General features: G+C 36.8%; 1 protein-coding gene across 1 annotated transcript in view; it reads right to left on the reverse strand.

Moving 5' to 3' along the window:
• Positions 1–24,313, reverse strand: part of PRKDC (protein kinase, DNA-activated, catalytic subunit) — a 227,419-nt gene that overhangs the window by 180,576 nt on the left and 22,530 nt on the right. Inside the window, exons 17-27 of the mRNA XM_008706669.2 lie at positions 23,575–23,690; positions 17,390–17,549; positions 16,554–16,640; positions 16,003–16,122; positions 15,433–15,592; positions 11,098–11,204; positions 8,773–8,863; positions 7,810–7,973; positions 6,735–6,887; positions 4,264–4,371; positions 1,588–1,814 (exon numbers count right to left, since the gene is read on the reverse strand). Of these exons, the coding sequence (XP_008704891.1) occupies positions 1,588–1,814; positions 4,264–4,371; positions 6,735–6,887; positions 7,810–7,973; positions 8,773–8,863; positions 11,098–11,204; positions 15,433–15,592; positions 16,003–16,122; positions 16,554–16,640; positions 17,390–17,549; positions 23,575–23,690 (1,493 nt within the window). The remainder of the gene's footprint in view (positions 1–1,587; positions 1,815–4,263; positions 4,372–6,734; positions 6,888–7,809; positions 7,974–8,772; positions 8,864–11,097; positions 11,205–15,432; positions 15,593–16,002; positions 16,123–16,553; positions 16,641–17,389; positions 17,550–23,574; positions 23,691–24,313) is intronic.

Raw genomic sequence — 24,313 nt, forward strand, 5'->3', positions numbered from 1 at the left:
ATTTTGTTTCATTGACCTGTTTTATGCCAATACCACACTGTTCTGATTACTATAGCTTTTGTAGTATAGTTTGAAATTGGGGAGCATGATGCCTCCAACTTTGTTCTTTGTTCTCAAGATTGCTTTGGCTCTTCAATGTATTTTGTATTTCTACACAAATTTTAGGGTTGTTTGGTTTCTGCGAAAAATGCCATTAGAATTTTGATAGGGATTGCACTGAATGTGTTGATTGCTTTGGGGAGTATAGACATTTTAACAATATAAATCCTTCCAATCCATGAGCATGATATATCTTCCACTGATTTGTGTCTTCTTCAGTTGCTTTCACCAATGTCTCATGGTTTTTAATGTATAGGTCTTCCACCTCCTTGGTTTATTCCTAGGTATTTTATTCTTTTTGATGCAATTATAAATGGGATTTTTTTCTTAATTTCACTTCCTGATAATTGGTTATTAAAGTACAGAAATGCAATAGATTTGTGTATATTGAGTTTGTGTCCTACAACTCTACTGAATTCATTTATTAGTTCTAATAGTTTTTTGGTGAAGTCTTTAGGGTTTTCTATATATAATACCATGTCATCTGAAAATGGTGACAGATTTACATATACTCTTTAAACATTCTTCTGTACATATAAGTTTCACAATTTAAAAAGCTAAAAAAAATAACACTGTGGCTTCAAACTCTTGTCAGTTTTCATATAAACATGCACATGTACATACACATACACAGTTTCCTATCCATCCATCCATCTATCCATCATCTCTCTCTTTCTATCATCTATGTTATCTTTACAATTATTCCTCTCATCTTTATCATAACTGTCATTTCCTGAGAGAAACTATCTGGACCAAACGTCAGGTTCCTCATTATAAGATTACTTGTAACCATCCACTACTACTTCAAAGAACTGATTTCAGCAACAAGTTTTACAATTATCTGTGTGATTAATTATTACCAATCTCTTTTTTTTAATGCAACCCTCATGAATGGCTATATCTTTTTATCACCAGCATTTGGCACAGTGCCTGGTATATAATATTCTTAATAACAATAAATGAATGAACAAACACTACTCTTTAGAGCACAGAAGAGGAGTATCTAACCTAGCTTGAGTAGGTTAAAGAAGTCTTCCTGTAGCATTTATACTTAGATGAAGCTTAAAGGGTAAATAAATCAGCCATGCCATTTCGGACCAAAGGGATAGAGTAGAGATAAAAAATAGGATGTTATAAAAGGAGATAACGACATTTTATTTTCTTTAACTGTGGAGTTGGAAGTTTGGAAAGGAGCACAGTGAGACTGGCCAGGTGCTCCAAAGATTATGTCTTCCGTTCCATTTACAATAGTGCTTGGTATTATGTTTGTATGTATTTCTCAGTAGTTTCTGAGCTTCCTGAATGTGAACTGCATTTTAACTCATTTTTTAATCCTCAGAAAATAGCACAGCACCTGACACATAATAGTTAACTAAATGCCTGATATATGAACACATGGGGTACATAAATAGCAGTCACTTTTCACAATCACTACTAAAAATTTCAAGAACTTATTTTATATTCTTCCCTGTCATGTGGCTTACTTACCTGAATTCTCTATAGATATTATTAAAGGCAAGTGATGCTCCTAGCCTCTTGAAAGCACTGGGGTGAAGTGCAAAGCTGTACAGTCGCTTGAAAAGCGATTTGGTGTTTACTGGACTTTTTTCCTGCTGCTGTGGTGTTGTCTGCTTAATGGACCATTTGAGGAATTCACGAATACACCGACCACAAAAATCTCTTAAAGTACTGTCAACAGAGTCTACAATTCCATCCTAAAACAAAACATAAGATGATAATTTGAACACCCTGGTCTTCTCTGACTATAACTACAGCATATTGTGAAAATTAATTGAGAGCACTATTCAAGAGAAAAAATACACTAGGTAAAACCGCTCAGATTGTTTAGAATCTGAACTCTAATCAATGTCCTTCTGACATAAGGAAAACACTTTCTTTTAAAAAAACTAAGAAGTGGGGCGCCTGGGTGGCTCATTGGTTGAGTGGCTGCCTTCGGCTCAAGTCATGATCCCAGGGCCCTGGGATCGAGCCTCACATCAGGCTCCTTGCTCAGCAGGGAGCCTGATTCTCCCCTGCCTGCCGCTTCCCCTGCTAAAACTATACTGAACACTGAAATAAGGGAGTTCTTCTACCTAACATCCCCAGTTATTTGCTACATGCAAAATCTTTGATTATAGTGCTAATTAGAATTTAAGAAGCAATTAACTGTGGAAATGTGAAATAGTGATATTTATTGCTTCTCAGAGCAGTGGTAAATAATGCATGTGCTGACATTAGGGAATCAGCAATTCTTACTGGAAAACTACAGACATGCTTTCACTCAAGTGCTGTATCGACTTTACATTTCCTCCTTTACCTTTCCTTTCCTCAGCTATCTCACTTTACGTTATCATGATCTTATCTGATTTCTTTTTGAAACCCTTACTTAAGCCCCCTTCATGGATCAAGAGGGGAAGAGAAACAGCTAAGATAGAAACTTCAGAAAAGAAACATAATAAATCCATCTGAATGCAAATAAGCCACAAGTTAAATTTTTTTAAAGATTTTATTTATTTATTTATTTATCAGAGAGAGAGGGAGAGCACAAGCAGGGGGAGCAGCAGGCAGAGGGAGAAGCAGGCTCCCCACTGAGCAAGGAGCCCGATGCGGGACTCGATCCCAGGAACCTGGGATCATGACGTGAGCCGAAGGCAGACGCTTAACCGACTGAGCCACCCAGGTGCCCCACAAGTTAAATTTAATTAAATGTATTTATTATAGGTAGGGTTCACTGGTAGACACTGCAGGGAATTAAAACACAGATACCATGTCACCATCCTAATTTAAAATGTCCAGTAACTCCCACTACCTACAACATGGCGTCCAACTAGGGTAACTCTGAGAGTGAAAAAGCACTATTTTAATTACACAACCAGTATAATCAGGGCTGTCTTGGGCCAACTGGAGCATGTGGTTGCCCTACATGCAATGTTCTGCTGCTCTGCCTGGAATGTCTGTCCAGCCCACCTTGCAATATGCTCCCATGCAAGCAGAAGACAACAGCCGAAATCCTCACAAACACACCAAGCACCTACTGCCTTTATTTCCTCTGTCCAGATGTCCAATGTCAAATTCCCTATTTCCTCTGGCTCCTCTCAGAGTTCCTCTCAAAGTTAACAGGAAGCGGTGACACACACATTCAAATCGAAATCAGTTTACAAAAACATGGAATTAAAAGACGTGTGTTTGGACAAACTTGCTATGCATTTAACTGGAGCCTCTGATTCCAAAGTCAACGTATGACAAAAGCAAATTTTAGGATGAAAAAAACAGGTAAAATCAAATAAGACGACACGTAAAGGAATCAAATGTAAACTCATTTGCAAAAACTCAGAAAATTGTAATAAAATCAGTGTCAAAAGACACTAAGGCTTTAGCTGACCTCCCTGCTTCTGCCCTCAATGAGCCAGCCGTCAAACCTTAATCATTCTACCTCTACAGTCTCAGTCTAGTTCTACAGAAATGGATACTCTTTCTCGGGCTCTTAAGTTGTCACATCTGAATGCAGGAGAAAACTGGATAAGCTCAAAAAATCCTTTTAATTATTGTACTATGGATTTTTTTTTAAAGAGGGTACTGCAACTGATAAAAAGTCCAAGCATTCTTATTCACTTCTTCTACTCTACACACACACACACACACACACACACACAGAGCCTTAATGTAGATGAAGTTTGTCAATTATAACCAATCTCCCAAAAAAGAGGACAAAATAACAACACAAAATGTGCAGAGGCACCTGGGTAGCTCAGTTGGTTGAGCATCTAACTCTTGGTTTTGGTTCAGGTCATGATCTCATGGGTTGTGGGATCGAGCCCCATGTCAGGCTCTGCACTCAGCATGGAGTCTACTTGAGGATTCTCTCCCTCTGCCCCTTCCCCCACTTGTGCTCTCTCTCTTTCTCTCTCAAACAAATAAGTCTTTAAAAAAAAGTGTACACTGCTTGCAGATGTTTAAAAGTAACACTTCAGTAAATAACTATGGCACCCTGTCGGTTAAAATGTCATTTCACAAATTCTCTAAAACAAAAGAAAAAAAGACAATATGATCTAGCTACATGATACATTTTGATATCTTGACAGGTAATTTTTCTTAAAGTTCTAAATGTAGATCAAATATAACTAGTCGATGCGAATAACAGGAAAAGAATCAACCACTACTTACCAATATCTTCTCTAGTAAGGCGACAGTATCCTGACTTTCAAATTTCTTATTGTTTGTGAACCAGTGAATCAGTTGCATAACTAGGGGCTCATATAGTTGCCTTGTCACCTGAAGAACAATACCATTAGAGTTTATTTTCTTTATGTTAAAGTAATTTAATATTGGAAAGAGTTCTGTTTAAATGACAGGAAAAATTAAATGATAAAACTACAATGGTTTTATTAGTTTCCTTTTCTAGTTAAAATTCAATGATGAGCATGTTCTTTCTAGCTCTTCTTCTCTTTTTCCTGAAAGTCCAGCAGAGAAAACTATGCATACTAAAATGTATTGTTCTTCTAATGTGGAGGCAGATACTGACGGTTTTTTAAAAATACTTATCTTCAATAATTGGATTCTAAACATGCATATAAGGTATTCTGGATCAGAGACATTAACATTATTCAACTAAAAAGCAAATAGTGACCAGGGTGCCTGGGTGGCTCAGTCAGTTAAGCATCTGACTCTTGATACCAGCTCAGGTCATGATCTCAGGGCTTAAGACTCTTCTCTCTCCCGCACTTCCTGCCCCATCCCCCCCACCTTGTTCTCCCTCTCCCTCTCAAAAAAAAAAAAAAAAGGCAAATAACGACCATGTGATTCCCTACAGTGTGATTCACACTCTTGTGGTGACAAAATGAAAGCCAGATCAACACCCTACATATACAAACTTTAAAACCCATATCACAGAATAAGAGATACAGGACAAAAAAATCAACTCTCTCACCCTGCCAAAAAGAAGGAGTAAAATCTTTACTACTTGGAGCTGAAATGGAAAAGATCTTGGGTTCTCACTTCAACCTTCTAGAATGTAAACAAAGTTTGTCCAGGAGCACAGAGCCTTGTGGGTCTCTGGCTTCTACATCTGGGGATGTCTACCAGGCCTGGACTCCTCCCCTCTGAAAGAATAGCCAGGGAAACAGTACTCATCTTCCTGGTACCTTGGGAGTTTAACCTAGTGGCCTAATCTGGTGTGACCATGTGATCTCTTGGGGAAATAAAAGAAGTCTTATTATCCTTTTGGATCACGGCAGTTACTAGACAAAGTGGTTACACATCTAATCCTCATTATACATGAAAAGTAAAATGTTTATGGCTATATATGAAAATTAAAATGTGTACGGCAGAAATGAAGGCAAACTTTGTATCTTAAACTCTTCTGTGTCTCACAAAACTAAGGCTCCTATAGGAATACCAAGAAATCCAGGGGAGTTCTATATCCCCACTGACACTGAGTTCAAGAATGAAGCACTTTAGGGGCGCCTGGGTGGCACAGCGGTTAAGCGTCTGCCTTCGGCTCAGGGCGTGATCCTGGCGTTATGGGATCGAGTCCCACATCAGGCTCCTCCGCTGGGAGCCTGCTTCTTCCTCTCCCACTCCCCCTGCTTGTGTTCCCTCTCTCGCTGGCTGTCTCTATCTCTGTCAAATAAATAAATAAATAATCTTTAAAAAAAAAAAAAAAAGAATGAAGCACTTTGGTACATACATCATGTCAAAACCATACAAAATGTCTCGGGACTCAGACTAAACAACACAGACCTCTTGCCCTTGGATATTTTTCCCCAAAAGAGTATCTTTCTAACCTTAGGATTACTCAAAGTAAAAGTTCTTATCTTTCAGTGTGGAAGTTTAAACTGTCTTAACGCATCACTTTTTTTTTTCCAAAGAATTATACTCTCTTATCCATAGTATGTAAATTATATACATATAATACACATGCATACACACAAATGTATATATATACATATCTTACAGAAATTATAGAAAATATAGAAAACTATCCATCTATAAATCCTACAACAAAGGTAACCACTGTGAACATTCACAATCACTGTAACTTTCAAAATATTTTATTTACATTTAAATATACATATATGCATGTGTAAAAATAAATATACATTTTTGTAACCACTTTTCCTCTTAATTTTGAATATTTTCATATAAATACATAAGCTATATTAATATTTTATTAGCTGCCTAGTATCTCGTATATAGATATACCATGATCCAGTTGCCCAAATCCTATTAATAGAAATGTAGGTATTTCTGGGGCACCTGGGTGGCTCAGTCGTTAAGCGTCTGCCTTCGGCTCAGGGCGTGATCCCGGAGTCCTGGGATCAAGCCCCGCATCGGGCTCCCTGCTGGGAGCCTGCTTCTTCCTCTCCCACTCCCCCTGCATGTGTTCCCTCTCTCTCTGGCTGTCTCTCTCTCTGTCAAATAAATAAATAAATAATCTTTAAAAAAAAAAAAAAAGTCCCAATCCCTAGGTCCAATCCCTGAGGAATAAAATCAGTCAGAAGGGATAGCAGCCAAGCAGCAGTGTTTATTTTAAGATCCCCAGGGTATTCCAACTTGCAGCAAGCTTTGATGATCACTGAACTAGAACCAACTTTTTTTTTTAAGTTCTGCAACTGTGTCCGATTCAAAATCATTACCTGATCTACATCACATGCAAGTCGAAGCAGCACAGGAAAAGTTCGCTTGTAGAGCTGGTACATGGGTGGGAAATCCTGACCACCTTCAGGCATCTGAGTGGCTTTTCCCAACATAAACATAACCATGCTGTGTAAAAGTTCACAAGCTGCAACCTAAAATAAGCCAGGAGTTCAACAGAGGTTAAGTGTCCAAGTTTAACATGGAAGAATATTTTGAAATGTTACTCAATTTAGCCCTTTAAAAAGAAAAACTTGTACAGCAGATATAAATTATATAAATTTATATAAATATAAATTAACTGGAAGTAGCACTTCTTGTGTAAAATTAATGCTCTGTGCACTTTAATCTGTATCCAAGAGGTAAGAATTAAAACTTAAAAGATGTAGGGGCGCCTGGGTGGCACAACGGTTAAGCGTCTGCCTTCGGCTCAGGGCGTGATCCTGGCGTTATGGGATCGAGCCCCACATCAGGCTCCTCTGCTAGGAGCCTGCTTCTTCCTCTCCCACTCCCCCTGCTTGTGTTCCCTCTCTCGCTGGCTGTCTCTCTCTGTCTAATAAATAAATAAATCTTTAAAAAAAAAAAACTTAAAAGATGTAGACAAATTGGGACTAGTACATTCAAAGAAATGTATTTCATTGCTGCCATTAAGACAGAACTTTGCTTTATTTGTTAACACATTTTCAACCATCACTTTTAGTAAATATATTTTTAAAGTACTTTGGAAATGTACAAATGAACTTCATAAAAACTTGAGATTATCTGTTTCTAATCTCCCAGGTGAAGGAGATAACAGTGCACAGATTGGAAATCAGTTTTAAATGCCCTTTGTACTGTATTTCTATTATGAACAGGTTTTTGGTATATTAATGTTTTGCAAGGTTATCATCTATTAGATATTTCCTTTTTATCAGTGACAACTACTTCTGATAACTGAATCGTTGTCTAATTACCATATTATAGAAAATATAAAATTAATGATATTGAAATTTGCTGAAATATATTCTCTATTTCTTAACAAATGCAGGTCTTAAAAAGCATAGATTCTAAATCACGTATGATGAAAAATAAAAGTACTTTAGTTTGTCTGTCACTAGCTGAAAGAGCTAATTCTGTGACCCGAGGCAAGAACACATCCAGATAAATGACAGGCTTCATTTCTATAAATGGTACTGCAAAACTGAGTCTTTTTTCTCTGTCCCATGCCACACATTTCTTCATCATTTCATCTGAGGATGCAACTGTTAAAAAAAATCAGGAAGAGCACGTTTTCATTCAAAATCTTTCTAACACCGATTGCTCTACAATTCATTAGTGAAAGCAGAGTGTTTTAAGTACGTTATTCATCTTTCCTTTTCTGTTTTACTTAAGACATGTAATTACAACATTAGAAATTACTGACAAACTATTTCTAACTTTGACTTAAAGTAAAATTACTTTAAAACAAATTTAACAGTCTAGAATGTTGAATTTCCAATTTCAGTAAGAATTATTTTAGATGTTATGTGGAAAAATGATAAATGAACAATATTTTTATTAAAAATCGCCCCTTTGTAAAATTTATTTTCCCAATATAGGTTCTAACTTCCAAAATAACCAAAAGTCACTAGTATACTTAATATGAAATTTCAAAACTAAAAATACAGATGAATTTTTACTAATCTAAATCGTTGATTCCAATCAAAAACACTCTAAAAATATCCAAATACTAAGAATATCAGATTTAAAAAAGATTAACTTTGAATTCCTGACACAATGTTTAATATTTTTTAAAAAGTGTCAAATTAGATTCTGTTTCAAAATGGAAAACATGCTTAACAAATCAGGCTAGAACATTTTCCCAGCTAGTTGTGAATTATCCACATTGCATAGGTATAGTCAAAGCAGTTCATTAGGCAAAATACTATTCTTTGTAATCTTATTTGAAAATATATAAATCACATATAGGAGCAAATACCAGAATATACCATGATCTTTATACACCTAAATTAAAGTACAAATACTTCTACAGAGGTAAGTCTATTTTAAAGCAAAGTTTACCTGTTAGGAGATTTTTGTTTATTTGTCCTCCTAGAAAGCCAAGCATTTGTACTACTCTAATCCTTATTTCTTCTAAGGACAGTGCTTCATTCTGCAAATTTGAACAATGATATACATGTGATAATAACAGAGTTAAAAATTAAGAGAATTATGAGAGGAAAAAATAAACTATTTTATGACCCTCTCTGTTACTAATATCTCTCAGTGGCTCATTATATCCTTCAGAGTACTGCTGTTAATATTATTGCAAATTCATGGACAGAAGTCACATGTTTTCCAATTTTGCAGTCAAATATCCATTTTCAAGGCCAGCAATTCCAAAGTTTTGGCAGGACCCTTTACACCCTTAAAAAATACTGAGGATCCCCAAAGAACTTTTGTTTAAAGTGGATCATACTTATTAACATTTATCATACTAGATGTTAACACCTTGACATTGTTATTATTTTATATAAAAACATGAAACCCGGGGCGCCTGGGTGGCACAGCGGTTAAGCGTCTGCCTTCGGCTCAGGGCGTGATCCTGGCATTACGGGATCGAGCCCAACATCAGGCTCCTCCGCTAGGAGCCTGCTTCTTCCTCTCCCACTCCCCCTGTTTGTGTTCCCTCTCTCGCTGGCTGGCTCTCTCTCCATCAAATAAATAAATAAAATCTTTAAAAAAAAATAAAAAATAAAAAAATAAAAATAAAAACATGAAACCCATTACATGTTAATAAAATTTAAAAACCTCAGCAAAGTGACACTGTTTCACATCTGTGCAAACCTCTTTACTGTCTGGCTCACTAGAAAACAACTATGGTGATACGTTGTTTGGGCCACACTTGGAAGAGGGGGAAGTATTTTAATAGTCTTTTTAGATAACTGTGGTTATTCTTTGATACTACTCTGAAACTGAACAAGTGGTAAGGTCTGTTACATTAAAATACATTGGTCTATCTTGCACTTTGAGTGGATTTTTTTACCTGTGCATGATTTGGTAACATAATGTACTGGTCATCTCAAAATATTGGTTTACTCAGTTATGTAAATCTTCTAAATGTTGACACATTTCATTACATTTGCAACAAAAAAAAATCACATTTGTTAATATCACCAATCTCTTCAGAAAAATCTTTGAGTACTGAGAAACTTTTAAGCTCGTGGTGATGGTTTCAAGTTTTCTAAAATTTAATTTTTCTTTAAAAAGCTTGAATTTTATCATTGGCAACAAATAATCTCAAATGTTTTCTTTGATGTGACAGGCTCACTCTTCATTTTAGATAAAATCTCTGCCAAATACTGAATAGCCACAGTTTGTCTTGTTAGTTGCTCAAGTAAAAATGGTGCTCGTGAAATAGTGGCTATTTGAGCTCATAGCTCAAAGCATCACAAAAGTACTTTTCCTGAAGACAACCGTCACACTGCACTATGCGGCAGACTGCTTTATGCATACTTCCTGTTTCATCACACAGAACATTAAAATAACATGCGTTCAAGGGTCAAGACTGAATAAAGTGCTAAGGAACCAACAGTGTTACCCATCATTACACCACAGTGCAAATGTCACTCAGTAAAAATAGTTTTGGCCTTGTACCCTGGAACCCACAGGGGTCCTCACTTCAAGAACCACTCTCTTAGAGAATAAGGGATTGTGTATCTGTAAAGAAATTTTATCTCAAGTATGTCCAAGTAATTTTATCTTGCCTTATTTATATATGATAAAATAATATATATTTTTTAGACAGCCATTTCCAGTTGTGTGCAATGTCTCAATCAAAAGCTGTCAAAGATAATGAGGTGAAAAGAATTTACCCTAGAGCTTGCATTATCAGTTCTAGACATTAAAAGTTTTTCAAATTTTAATTTTTACTTCATACCTGAAATACATATTTTCTCTTTACTGTTTTCTCTCTTTATTCTTTTTTTCCTATTACATTATATGCCACATCTCAAAAACCTGATCTCAAGAAATCACCACCAAAAAGCACAAAAACTGGCATGAATTAAACTTGATAAAATGATATATTTTAAGATCTAATATGTAAATGATTCACTCTTACATACCCATAATATCAATATTCTGATTGCTTATTGAATATGAAACTTATTTTTTATTATCCACTAAATACATCTGAAGGTGAAGAAAACAGGAAAACAAGATCAAGACAATAAACCAGAGTTAATATTTCTTACATTCTTATGGCTAAAAATATATTGAAATTATTTCTATACTATAATTTATATATAAGAATTAACATTTTAAACGAAGATTTTTACTTTTCATAAGCATTAGAATCTAATCTCAGTATTGTTTAAGGTAAAGAAAATAGAAGGGATTTCTTACTGATGAAATGTTCTTTGTCTTTTTCAGATGCTTTAATGTAACTTTATTAAATCCTTTCTGGGCAGCCCGAGAAAGTGCTGACACTTCCCAATTGTTCTTGGTCTCATCTATCAATAGCAAACAAAAATCAATTTTAAATAGCATTCACTCATTTTTTTGATGAATACTAGGGAGAACACAAAATATTGCCAAATACAAGCATTAAAATCCTAATTTTAATTATGGTTAAAATACTGTTTCTACAAAAAAAAGAAATTAGAGTGGTTGTCCTGGTTTAAATATCATTGTCTACTAAAAGAAACATGGTTCCTTGGAGAAGTGGCTAACTCCAGAGATTGGGCAGATCGGTATTTATAGGAGGAGCCTGAATCACTTTGTGATTCCAGAAGTAAGGAGGTGCTTGAAGAAAAGCAGCCAGCCTCCATTCTTTATATGGAGGCCAAATCTGGAACAATCTGAGCTTCAAAATTAATAATAACAATAAAAGATTAGAGTCATTGGAAAAATAAGAATCTACAAGTCCCCACTAATAAAAATAGGTGAGAAAAGAAAGTTACTTCTCACAGTAGAATGCCGACTAGTATACAGGAGTGATGGAGTTGGAAAATCACTATTTTGCAACCATCATAGCATTAATGAATACTAGGAAGAATAATCAAGGGACACTAAAAGGATTATGGTGAAAACTCAATGAGGAGCAATAAAGAGCTGTAAAGTATCTCCTTATAAATTTTTTTTTGAAATGATCATAAACTTAGAGAAAATTTTAAAGTATGGTACAAAACTTCTTTCCTGAACCACTTAAGAGTAAACTACGAACCTGATGCCCCACGACCCCTGAATACTTTGGTCCTACAAGGACATTCTCCTATTTGACAGCCACGCCAACTACCCAAATCTGGATACTTCTCTTGAGACATGACCCACAATTAATCCTCAGCTCCATTCATGTTCCAGCATTGATCCTAATAATGTCTTTAGTTCAGAACCACATGTCATATTTAGTTGTCCAGTCTTTTTAGTATCCTATAAACTGAAAAAGTTCCTCAGTCTTCCACTGAATTTCATGATTTGAACACTTAAAAAAATATATGCCAGTAATTTTGTATACTGTCTATTTGGATTTGTCTAATGTTTTCTCATGATTAGATTCAGGTTACAGAAGCCAGGGTAACATTTTGCTACTTCCTTTATTACTACTGAGTTAAATAAAATCTCTGACACATGTACATTTTATACCAGTGCAGAGTTAAAATTCTAAAGCTATAAAGTCATTTTTCACTAGTTCTGGAGATGCCCAGTAGATGGGCTGACAGACCCAGGTAAGCTGCTTTGCTGGATGGCTTAATCCCAGCACATCTTTTCTTGGCTCCAGGAATGAATCTCAAATGATAACAGAACCTTACTTCTGCTTTCTGTTTGTCTAGTTCTCCTCTAATTTTGTGCTTTTGGTTTGCTTATGCCCAATAAGCTAGACTCCATGGATGGGAGCAATAACTAAGAATTTGTCTGCTTACCACTTGGTGACCTTTTATGTATAGATGTTAGAGATCTACTCGTTAATGGGCCAGAGATGAAGAGAGGATCTGAATTTTTATTTGTTTGTTTTGGTTTGTTTGGTTTTTTCTTTGAGCTCAAATTACTTCAGAATTTCATATACTGGGGAAAAAAAAAAAAACCCAGCTCTTTGATATCTGGACTGGTCAGTGCTTTGTCTCACTCTTGTGTCTCTTGAACTATGACTCAAATTGCAGAACTTGAAGAAATAGGCTTTGCATCTGCTGGTGTATATATGTGCCTGAATTAACAAAGGCCTTACTTCTCCCTATGTGCATTACATTCTCCTGTATTTGGAGAGTATTAATAGATTAGATTATAAAGTCTCTTCAAAGAGCTCTGTTGTGCCTTACACAGGTGAAACGTAAAATGTATTTTCCTGTAATTCTGTGAAAATGCTTTCAGCATTCACTATAATGCTTTAAATGTGCCATACTTTAAAAAAAAATCTTAGAAAAACTAATTCAGAAACATTTTAGGAAACCATATTACATAATTAAGGCATACCTTTGGTAAATGAGACAAGTTTAATAATTTTGGTTTAAACTTTTAAAATGGGCATTCTTTTTTTAATAATAATTTTTTATTATGTTATGTTAGTCATCATACAGTACATCCCAAGTTTTTGATGTAAAGTTCCATGATTCATTATTTGCGTATAACACCCAGTACACCACGCAATACGTGCCCTCCTTAATACCCATCACCGGCCTATCCCATTCCCCCACCCCCCTCCCCTCTGAGGCCCTCAGTTTGTTTCCCAGAGTCCACAGTCTCTCATGGTTCATTCCCCCTTCTGTTTACCCCCTCTTCATTCTTCCCTTTCTTCTCCTACCGATCTTCCTACTTCTTATGTTCCATGAGTGAAACCATATGATAATGGTCTTTCTCAGCTTGACATACACCTAACTTCCTCTGTACCACCTAAAGGTCTTAGGACTGAATACTTTAGGAAGAGGAGAGGAAGAGGACTTCAAATGACTAACTCCCACAAAGGGAAAACAGTCACTTTACAGTTAGAAAAAGATGGAGCAGAAACTCGCTAACCAAATGGTCAAAATGAACGTGACTGGTAATGGCACCAATTACCATTATGATGCTGTGAGGAAGCCACAGCATCAGTTCTAGGTGTTTCTGCCAAAACACCACAACTGAATCCTATTATGAGAAAACATCAGACAAGCCCACATTGAATATAAATGGCCTATAATCTTCAAAAATGTCAACATCATGAGAACTAAGAAAGGCTGAAGAGATACCCACATTCAAGGAAGCTAAAGCATTATGACTATTAAGTGCAACACATGATCCTACATTGAATTCTGGACCATGAAAAATAAAGCTATAAAAGAAATTAGTGGGACAACTTAAGAAATCTACATATGAATTATAGATTAGAAAAGAATAATGCATCCATGTTATTTTTGCTGATTTTGATAATGATACCATGGTTACATAAAATAACATCAGGCTTCCCTGCTGAGTGGGAAGCCTAATACAGAGCTTGATTCCAGGATCCTGAGATCATGACCTGAGCCAAGGTCAGACGCTTAACCAACTGAGTCACCCAAGCACTCCAAAAGAAACAAAAAAGTCTTTTCAATGAGCTAACTGACAGAACTAAATTTCAGAAAGCAAAAAGTACCATTTGCTACTAGACATATTCATTTTTTTAAACTCAGTCCACATATTTTTAGTGATTTACTCAAATAGCAGCAATCCTTACATAATGTGAATTTTAAAAGCCTAATAAATAAGCTATAAACATTAACTAGTTTATATTTTTTGTCTCTAGATAATTTTTGTTATTTCAAAATCTCTCAAAATTGTCACTCTTCTTAAACTCTGAATATGCATCAAGGGTGTCATAAAAACCAGACTCAGTGAATAAAATGTGTAATCGAACTTCCACCTAATGTTTCCAAACCAACAAAACTTAAGTTGAGCAAAAAAATGATTTATATAGATACAGCTTTACAAATTAACACTTAATTTTCCACTTAAAATTCACTTAATTTTTCATGACAGTAAACTTTAAATTTTCAGCAATATTTCAGTGTCTTTCTCCGATCTGAGTCTTTCTTTTTGCTCCACCTAGTAACAATGTCCATCTTCATTCTGGTTCATGTAAATATGTCCTCCTGAACTCAAATTACTACTTTTCTTTATGTTTCTTTTAAATTAATAAGGGAAGACACTGTGATTCTTTTAAGCAAAGGATTTATCTACTCACAAATATGTGTATTCTAGATGATTACAAGATAGGGAAAAACAGAGTGGGTAAAATTAAAAGATTCTTTTGAATCTTTTCCCAAACCTATTTCTACTATGATAATTCTTCATAACTGGCTAACATTAGTGCTTCATCAATTATATTTGGAAAACCAATAAAAATCAACAAAATGTAAAATTATATTGAATTTTTATAGCATTAATTCCCATTTAACAATTTATTTATTTATTGTAAGGCAGTGTATTAGGATTTATAAGGAGTTCAAAATATTAAAGACAGAGCTCTTGCCTTTGAAGATTTTATAAATCTTGGTAGGATATAAGTGAGTTAAATGAAAAACAGGTTTAATGACTCAATTACATGTCCCTATGTTATTTCTTATGTCCTAATTATACTGACTAAATTGGGGAGATAACAAAAATATCAATCAAACGTATTTCGAATATGTTCAAATTTCAGAAGTTACAAAAATACAAGTAGTCCTATTAAAGTTATCACATTGCCGTTTTATTTAAGATACACATCACAATTCTTCTAAACCTTACCTGATAAGGCTGAAGTTTTCAGATATCCATCAAGGCTGGGTAAAATGTCTTTATAATGGGGCTGAATTACATGTTTGCAGATGTAAACTGACCATTCTTCTAGGGCATTCAGGCCTACTTCTGCCAATGGGGTATAGCTCAGGCCCAGTTTAAAAGCCATCTATATAACACAAATAAGGTCAACTGAAATGCAGGAAATTTAACATTTGAAGAAAAAAACACCAATTAGTTTTGGTTTCTAATGAATAAACCCTTCTACTGACAGATATTGCTGGAGGTAAGTGGTGTATCCCAGGTCATAATTGGGAAAACAAGCACCACCAGTCCATGTAGTTGGTATTATACTGCAGACTTTCAACACATAGGTTCAATCCTCACGTCCACCTGTAAGGGAAGCTCTGAAAGGCCAAGCCAAGTATCCCAAGTCCCAAAGCTACTAAGTGGCAGAACCAGGGGTGTCTGGGTAAGCACCTACTGTGACTGCAGGGTCAAGACCTTGATATTTCCATGTTTTCTAGAAAACATAACATTATGTGAAGAAAATGGATTTGCTTAAGACAATGCACCTACCTGCAATGCAGGAACGTAGGCTCTAATATCAAGTTCAATGATGTCATGTGGCAGGGACAGAATAAAAGTCAAACAGGAGGCCAAAAGTTCATCCTTGTATTGCTTCATTTTAACTGATACCTTAACAAGAAAGAAGAGAAACACAGTGCTATGCACCTGAATAGAGCCTATAACTTGAAAATCAACTGAAAAATATTTACCCTATTCTCAAATATAAAAAGTAGCTTCTATATGACATGGCTTAATTTACAAATTAAGCACTGATCTCTAGGAAAAGTTCATTTGTTGAAGTACTTAATTCTCGTTATAAGAGAGCTAAAGAATCCATTAGTTTCAAGTCAACATCATTCAAGCTGTATCATGAAAACTCAGTGAGTTTTGAAACACAATGATTTCCTCTATTAGTGTTTCCTAATCCCTTAATTCCAATCTGGATTAAGTAAACCAATTTTTAAGTAATTAGATAATTTATGATCACTAAGATTTTTTATCAACATACTTTCCTTTTCAAATAGCCCAAGAAAACACTGCATAAATCATTTAAAAGTTACCTCTTTACCAAATTTCGTAAGCAAAGCAAAGCAAGAATACTTTTCTGGATCCTCAGGAGACTGTGTCTGACCCTTCAGACCAACTCCCTATTGAATAAAGCAGTAAATTAGTAAACTGAACAATAATCATGGATTTGTGTGTCCTAATCTAGCAGTTCCCAGTCTTACTTCTAAGGAGTGAATCCATTTTCACTTTGCCAAGGTTTTCACTTTGCCACAGCAGAGAGGAAAAAAACTGGCTCCGATAACACTTCAGGCAGAGGCCAGTGAGAAACAAAGCATAAAATGGAAAGTGAATGGCTGGTCAAAAGCCAGAGGCCTAGCTAAATCCATCCCCACCCCACCCCCTCCCCCACCGTCTTCCAACAAATACACCTATGACCCAAGAGAACTGCTCACCCTGTAATTAACCAGTTCGACCACTCATGATTGACTAGAGTGTTAGGTATACTAATTCAGTTACTCTCAAATGTCACTAGCCACCAGATGACCTGGGTAGTTTGTTAGCATAGACTGCTCAGCCTTGCCCCCAGAGTTTCTGATTAGATAGGAACTCTATGCTCTTTCCAGACCTAAGTTCCTCAGACCACACTTTGAGAACCTCTATTAATCTACCCTTATTAGCTGCAGGTGCTTGTAAATCAGAACAGAAAATGCTATTAATTAACTTTTTTAAGAGTGTCATTCAATTGCCACCACACTATCAATTTTTGAAAGTACAGAAAATAAAATATTTTAAAACTACAATATACTATAATCTTTTATAATGGCTTTATACACAGTCAGGTAACCCCAAAACACAAGAATATTCAATGTCCCCACCAAAAAACACTTACCTCAAAATATTTTATTTTCTTGGCATTTCTCATAGCAACAGAAAGCAATTTGTAGAAACCACTGATGAGAGGCAACCGTGTAGACTGCAAAATTAATTCATATGCAAATGAATGTACCCAGGGCTCAAAAAATTCTACATGTTTTTCAGGAAGAATCTCTCTGTAAAAACAAATTAAGAGCTTAATGTAGAGTATGGGGCAAGACAGTGGAGGAGTGGGGGACTCAGTTTCAACCGGTCCCCTGAATTTAGCTGGATATCTACCAAGACAGTGTGTAGACCCACGAAATCAGCTGGAGCTGTAAGATTATACGTCTGCATTTCTAGAGGGGCAGAGGATGATCAGTGGAAAGGTACGAAGTTGTGATTGAGTGGACTGATATCGGAGGATAAACGGAAGGGGGAGGGAACCACCAGAAGCTAGCTACTGGAAAGTAATGTTAATATCCCAGTGAAAAAGCGTCCTGGGCCTGGCGACAAGCGATAGCTTTCGAAGCGGTGGCAGCGGATCTGGAGGGGCCTGATAACAGCGCTGAAAAAGAATCCAGGAGCTTAAGGATCAAAGGCCAGGACCCGCGTGGCAGACCTGTGCCAGCAGACCCAGGGGCTGACCACCACCGCAGCCCCTGCAGCCCCCCCCAGCTGCTGCAGCAGCCGGCCCAGACCGGGATCACTGGGGTTTTGGAGGGACGGAGGCACAGACAAGCAGGGGCCAGAGCTGACCACCGAAAGTATTACTTGGGGTGTGCACTGCGATACTGTGGGAGGCTGAGGTTTTCAGCAGCACTTACAGAGGGGGAGACTGTGTGTTCTGGAGGGTTCAGAGAAGAGCAGACTGCGGCTTCTCTCCTCCAGGGCAGAGGTCTGGGAGTGGACATTTTCCTTCACTCTGACCCTCCGAAAAGATGAGAAAAGCCGCCAGAGAACAAAAGCCTAAAAACCCGGTTTCCACGGAGCCTAACCCCTTGATAGGGGGCAGGGCAACTGCAGCCAAGTAGGGTTGCCTGAGAAACAACGCGGCAGGCCCCTCCCCCAGAAGACAAGCTGGAAGAACAGGAGGACAACAACTCAAGGGTCCCCATAAAACTGTAAAACCCCAAAACCAATAGTATATTGAGCTCCTGGTGTTGCCTCACAGCCTGAGTACTTCTTAGATACAACTTTTTTTTTTTTTTAATTCTTTCTCATGTTTCTTCTCGTTTTTTTTTTTACAGACTTATCACTTCAACTTTTCAACTAGTACTTTTTCACACCTACACTTTTCTTTTTCTTTTTTGTATATATAGATGTAAGCTTCAATGTCCTTTTTTCCCTATTCAATACTACCTTTATATATATACCAGTTTTAATTTCCCTATAACTCTGGGACGTAGTGTTCTCTAACAAAGAGAACAAAATACACCCAGGTAGAACTCAAATACCCTACCTCACCCACATGGAGCGCTTACAGCCCCGAATCCTCACCTCCTCTTTCTTTAATTCTTTCTCATGTTTCTTCTGTTTTTCTTTTTACCTACTTGTCATTTCAACTAGATATTTAATGCAACATATTCCATAGTAAATTTTAAGTGGTACTTTTTCACACCTATACTTTTGACTGTACAGACAATAGGATGGGAATAAACTCATATCTTTCAGTAGCAACACTCACTGTGAATGGCCTAAATGCTCCCATGAAATGGCACAGGGTTGCAGATTGGATACAACAACAGGACCTATCCATTTGCTGTCTACAAGAGACTTGTTTTGAACCTAAAAACACCTCCAGACTGAAAGTGAGGGAATGGAGAACCATTTTTCATGCCAACGGACCTCAAAAGAAAGCTGGGGTAGCAATTCTTATATTTAAACCAAAGACTGTAATAACAGATCCAGAGGGACACTGTATCATTCTTGAAGGGTCTATACAGCAAAAAAACCTAACAATTATAAATATCTATGTCCCCAACACGGGAGCAGCCAACTACATAAGCCAGCTGTTAAACAAAATAAAGAATCAGATTGACAATAATACATTAATAGATTTTAACACTCCACTCTCAGCACTCGACAGATCAGCTAAACAGAAGATCAACAAAGAAACAAGAGCTTTGAATGACACATTGGACCAGATGGACTTCATAGATATATACAGAACGTTCCACCCTAAAACAACAGAATACTCATTCTTCTCGAATGCACACAGAGCATTCTCCAAAACAGACCACATACTGGGTCACAAATCAGGTCTCAGCCAATACCAAAAGACTGACATTATTCTCTGCATGATATCACACCACAATGCCTTAGAACTGGAACTCAATTACAAGAAAAAAATCGGAAGGAATTCAAACACTTGGAAGTTAAAGATCATCCTGCTAAAGAATGAATGGGTCAACCAGGAAATTTAAAAACTTAAACAATTCATGGAAACCAATGAGAACAAAAACACATCGGTCCAAAACCTATGGGATACTGCAAAGGCGGTCCTAAGGGGGAAATACTTGCAATCCAAGCATCTCTCAAAAAATTAGAAAAATCCTGGGGCAGCTGGGTGGCTCAGTCGTTAAGCATCTGCCTTCGGCTCAGGGCGTGATCCTGGTGTTATGGGATCAAGCCCCACATGATTCAGGCTCCTCCTCTGGGAGCCTGCTTCTTCCTCTCCTACTCCCCCCGCTTGTGTTCCCTCTCTCTCTGGCTGTCTCTCTCTCTCTGTCAAATAAATAAAATCTTTAAAAAAAAAATTAGAAAAATCCTGAAAACACAAGCTAGCCCTATACCTAAAGGATATGGAGAAAGAACAGCAAATAAAGCCTATAACAAGCAGGAGAAGAGAAATACTAAAGATTAGAGCAGAGACCAATGAAATAGAAACCAGAAAAACAGTAGAACAGATCAACTAAACTAGAAGCTGGTTCTTTCAAAGAATTAGTAAGATCAATAAAACACTGCCCAAACTTATCCAAAAGAAAAGAGAAAGGACCCAAATTAATAAAATCATGAATAAAAGGGGAGAGCTCAGGACTAACAACAAGTAAACAGAAACAATTATTAGAAATTATTACTAGCAACTATATGCCAACAAATTAAGCAACCTGGAAGAAATGGGTGCCTTCCTGGAAACTTACAAACTACCAAGACTGAAACAGGAAGAAACAGACAATCTGAATAGACCAATTACCAGTAACAAAATTGAACCAATAATCAAAAACCTCCCAAAAAACAAGAGTCCAGGGCCAGATGGCTTCCCAGGGGAATTATAACAAACATTCAAAGAAGACTTAATACCTATTCTACTGAAGCAGTTCCAAAAATAGAAACAGAAGGAAAACTTCCAAACTTACTCTATAAGGCTACCATTACCTTGATCCGAAAACCAGGCAAAGACCTCATCAAAAAGGAGCATTACAGACCAATATCCCTGATAAACATGGATGCCAAAATACTCACCAAGATCCTAGCCAATAGGATCCAACGGTACATTAAAAGGATTATTCACCACAACCATGTGAGTTTTACACCTGGGATGCACGGGTGATTCAACATTCGTAAATCAATCAACAGGGTAGAGCACATCAATAAAAGAAAAGACAAGGACCATATGATCCTCTCAACTGATGCAGAAAAAGCATTTGAATAAATACAACATCCATTCCTGATTAAAACTCTTCAGAGTACAGGGATAGAGGGAACATACCTCAATATCATAAAATCCATCTATGAAAAGCCCACAGGAAATATCATTCTCCTTTTCCCTTAAGATCAGGAACATGACAGGGATGCCCACTCTCACCCCTATTGTTCAACATATTACTAGAAGTCCAACATCAGCAATCAGACAACAAAAAGAAATAAAAGGCATTCAAATTAGCAAAGAAGCAGTCAAACTCTCCCTCTTCGCAGATGACATGATACTTTATGTGGAAAAGCCAGAAGACTTCCCCCCAAATTACTAGAACTCATACAGCAACTCAGCAACATGGCAGGATACAAAATCAATGCACAGAAATCAGTTGCATTTCTATACACTAACAATGTAGCTGTAGAAAGAGAAATTAAGGAATCAATTCCATTCACAATAGCAAAAAAAACTATAAGATACCTAGGAATAAACCTAAATAAACAGGTAAAGGTTCTATACTCTAGAAACTACGGAACACTTACTAAAGAAATTAAGGAAGACACAAAAAGATGGAAAATTATTCCATGCTCATGGATTGGAAGAATAAACATTGTTAAAATGTCTATCCTGCCCAGAGCAATTTACACTTTCAAGGCCATCCCTATTAAAATACCACTGGCATTTTTCAAAGAGCTGGAACAAAAACTCCTAAAATTTGTATGGAACCAGAAAAGACCCCGAATCACCAAGGAATTGTTGAAAAAGAAAAACAAAGCTGGGGCATCACAATGCCTGACTTCCAGCTATATTACAAAGCTGTGATCACCAAGACAGCATGGCACTGGCACAAAAACAGACACATAGACCAATGGAACAGAATACAGAACCCAGAAATGGACTCTCAACTCTACGATCAACTAGTCTTTGACAAAGCAGGAAAAAACATCCAGTGGAAAAAAGACAGTCTCTTCAATAAATGGTGCTGGGAAAATTGGACAGCTATATACAGAAGAATGAAACTGGACCATTCCCTTATACCATATATAAATATAAATTCAAAATGGATGACAGACCTCAATGTGAGACAGGAATCTGTCAAAATCCTAGAGAGGAACACAGCAGTAACCTCTTTGATATTGGCCACAGCAACTTCTTTCAAGACATGTCTCCATAGGCAAGGGAAACAAAAGCAAAAATAAACTATTGGGACTTCATCAAGATAAAAAGCTTCTGCATGGCAAAGGATACAGTCAACAAAACTAAAAGGCAACCTACATAATGGGAGAAGATATTTGCAAATGACAACAGATAAAGGGATGGTATCCAAGGTCTATAAAGAACTTCTCAAACTCCACACCCAAAAAACAAAAAATCCAGTCAAGAAATGGGCAGAGGACCTGAACAGACACTTCTCCAAAGAAGAGATACAAATGGCCAACAGACACATGAAAAAATGCTCAACATCACTCAGCATCAGGGAAATAAATCAAAACCACAATGAGATACCACCTTACACCAGTCAGTAGCTAAGATTAACAAGACAGGGAACAACGAATGTTGGCGAGGATGTGGAGAAAGGGGAACCCTCTTACACTGTTGGTGGGATTGCAAGCTGGTACACCCACTCTGGAAAACAGTATGGAAGTTCCTCAAGAAGTTAAAAATAGAGCTACCCTATGACCTAGCAACTGCACTACTGGGTATTTACTCCAAAGATACAGATATAGTGAAAAGAAGGGCCATATGCACCTCAATGTTCATAGCAGCAGTGTCCACAATAGCCAAACTGTGGAAGGATCCAAGATGCCCTTCAACAAATGGATAAAGAATATGTAGTCAATATACACAATGGAATATTACTCAGCCATCAGAAAGGATGAATACCCACCATTTGCATCAACATGGGTGGAACTGGAGGGGATTATGCTAAGTGAAATAAGTCAAGCAGAGAAAGACAATTATCATATGGTTTCACTCATTTGTGGAACATAAGGAATAGCATGGAAGACATTAGGAGAAGGAAGAGAAAAATGAAGAGGGGGAAGACGGGGAGATGAACTCTGGGAAAACAAATGAGGGTTTCAGAGGGGAGGGGGGGTTAGCCTGGTGATGGGTATTAAGGAGGGCATGTATTGCATGGAGCACTGGGTGTTATATGCAAACAATGAATCGTGGAACACCACATCAAAACTAATGATGTACTTACTGTATGGTGACTAAAATAACATAATATAAATAAATAAATAAGTAAGTAAATAAAAATAGAAGCTTAATGTAGAATTTTTACCATATATTTTTATTCAGCTTCAAAATTATAAGGGACATAATCAAAAAGGTGTATGATTCAATTATATAAATATTTTCGTATTCCTTTATTTCCTTACCTGAGCACCTTTTAAAGAAAAACAATGGTAATTCTAAGCTGGTACGTTTAGATATATTTTAATGGTTCATATAAGCAATTTTAGAGTTTAAGTCTTTTACTATTTCATTTCATACATCTATGTAAGTGATTTTCCTATCCTATATTACAGCCAATAACTGGTGATTTCTACCCTTAAATAATTAGAATTTTTTAAAAATACCTGCAAAATTCCACCAGGTTAATGAAAGCTGAAAAATCTTTGGGCTTAGCAGGATGCAAGTTAGCAGCTGGATCTGAGGTCGGGATCATCCAAACACCAGTAGCTCCATTTTCATCCTTAAAAGTAGATATACCCAAACAAACATTGTACCAAAGTGAGAAAGGTACAGATGGGTCCTCAATTAAAATTACAACTAATGCAATTTAATAAAGCTGACAGAGCTTGCAGAAAACATTAAAGAAAAGGATACATAGGAAGTGACAAAGTGAAGTGATAAAAGACTGGTACAAACACAAAAATACAAAGTGGGGGGCGCTATAACTTCTTGAAGCAATGATGCCTTGACAGAGGTAGAATTTCAGAACACCAAAAGTGTCAATAATGACCTGGAGGTTTCAAGCTGAGAAACAGAGGAATAACTTACAGTGTTAAGTAACTGTAACTTATATGAACATACTGTGCTTGTGTTAGGAAACTCAGGTGGAAATGTTAAACAAGCAGTTAGAAATACAGACTGGGGAGCGCCTGGGTGGCTCAGTCGGTTAAGCGGCCAACTCTTGATTTTGGCTCAGGTCATGATCTCAGGGTCCTGGGACCAAGCCCTGTGTTGAGCTCTGCGTTCAGCAGGGAGTCTGCTTGGAGATTCTCTCCCTCTGACCCTCCCCCAACTCGCGTGCACACGTGCATTCTCACTCTCTCAAATAAATAAATAAATAAATAAATAAATAAATAAATAAAT

The sequence above is a fragment of the Ursus maritimus genome, unplaced genomic scaffold (genome assembly GCF_017311325.1).
Source record: "Ursus maritimus isolate PB19 unplaced genomic scaffold, ASM1731132v1 scaffold_9, whole genome shotgun sequence".
Classification (NCBI taxonomy): Eukaryota; Metazoa; Chordata; class Mammalia; order Carnivora; family Ursidae; genus Ursus; species Ursus maritimus.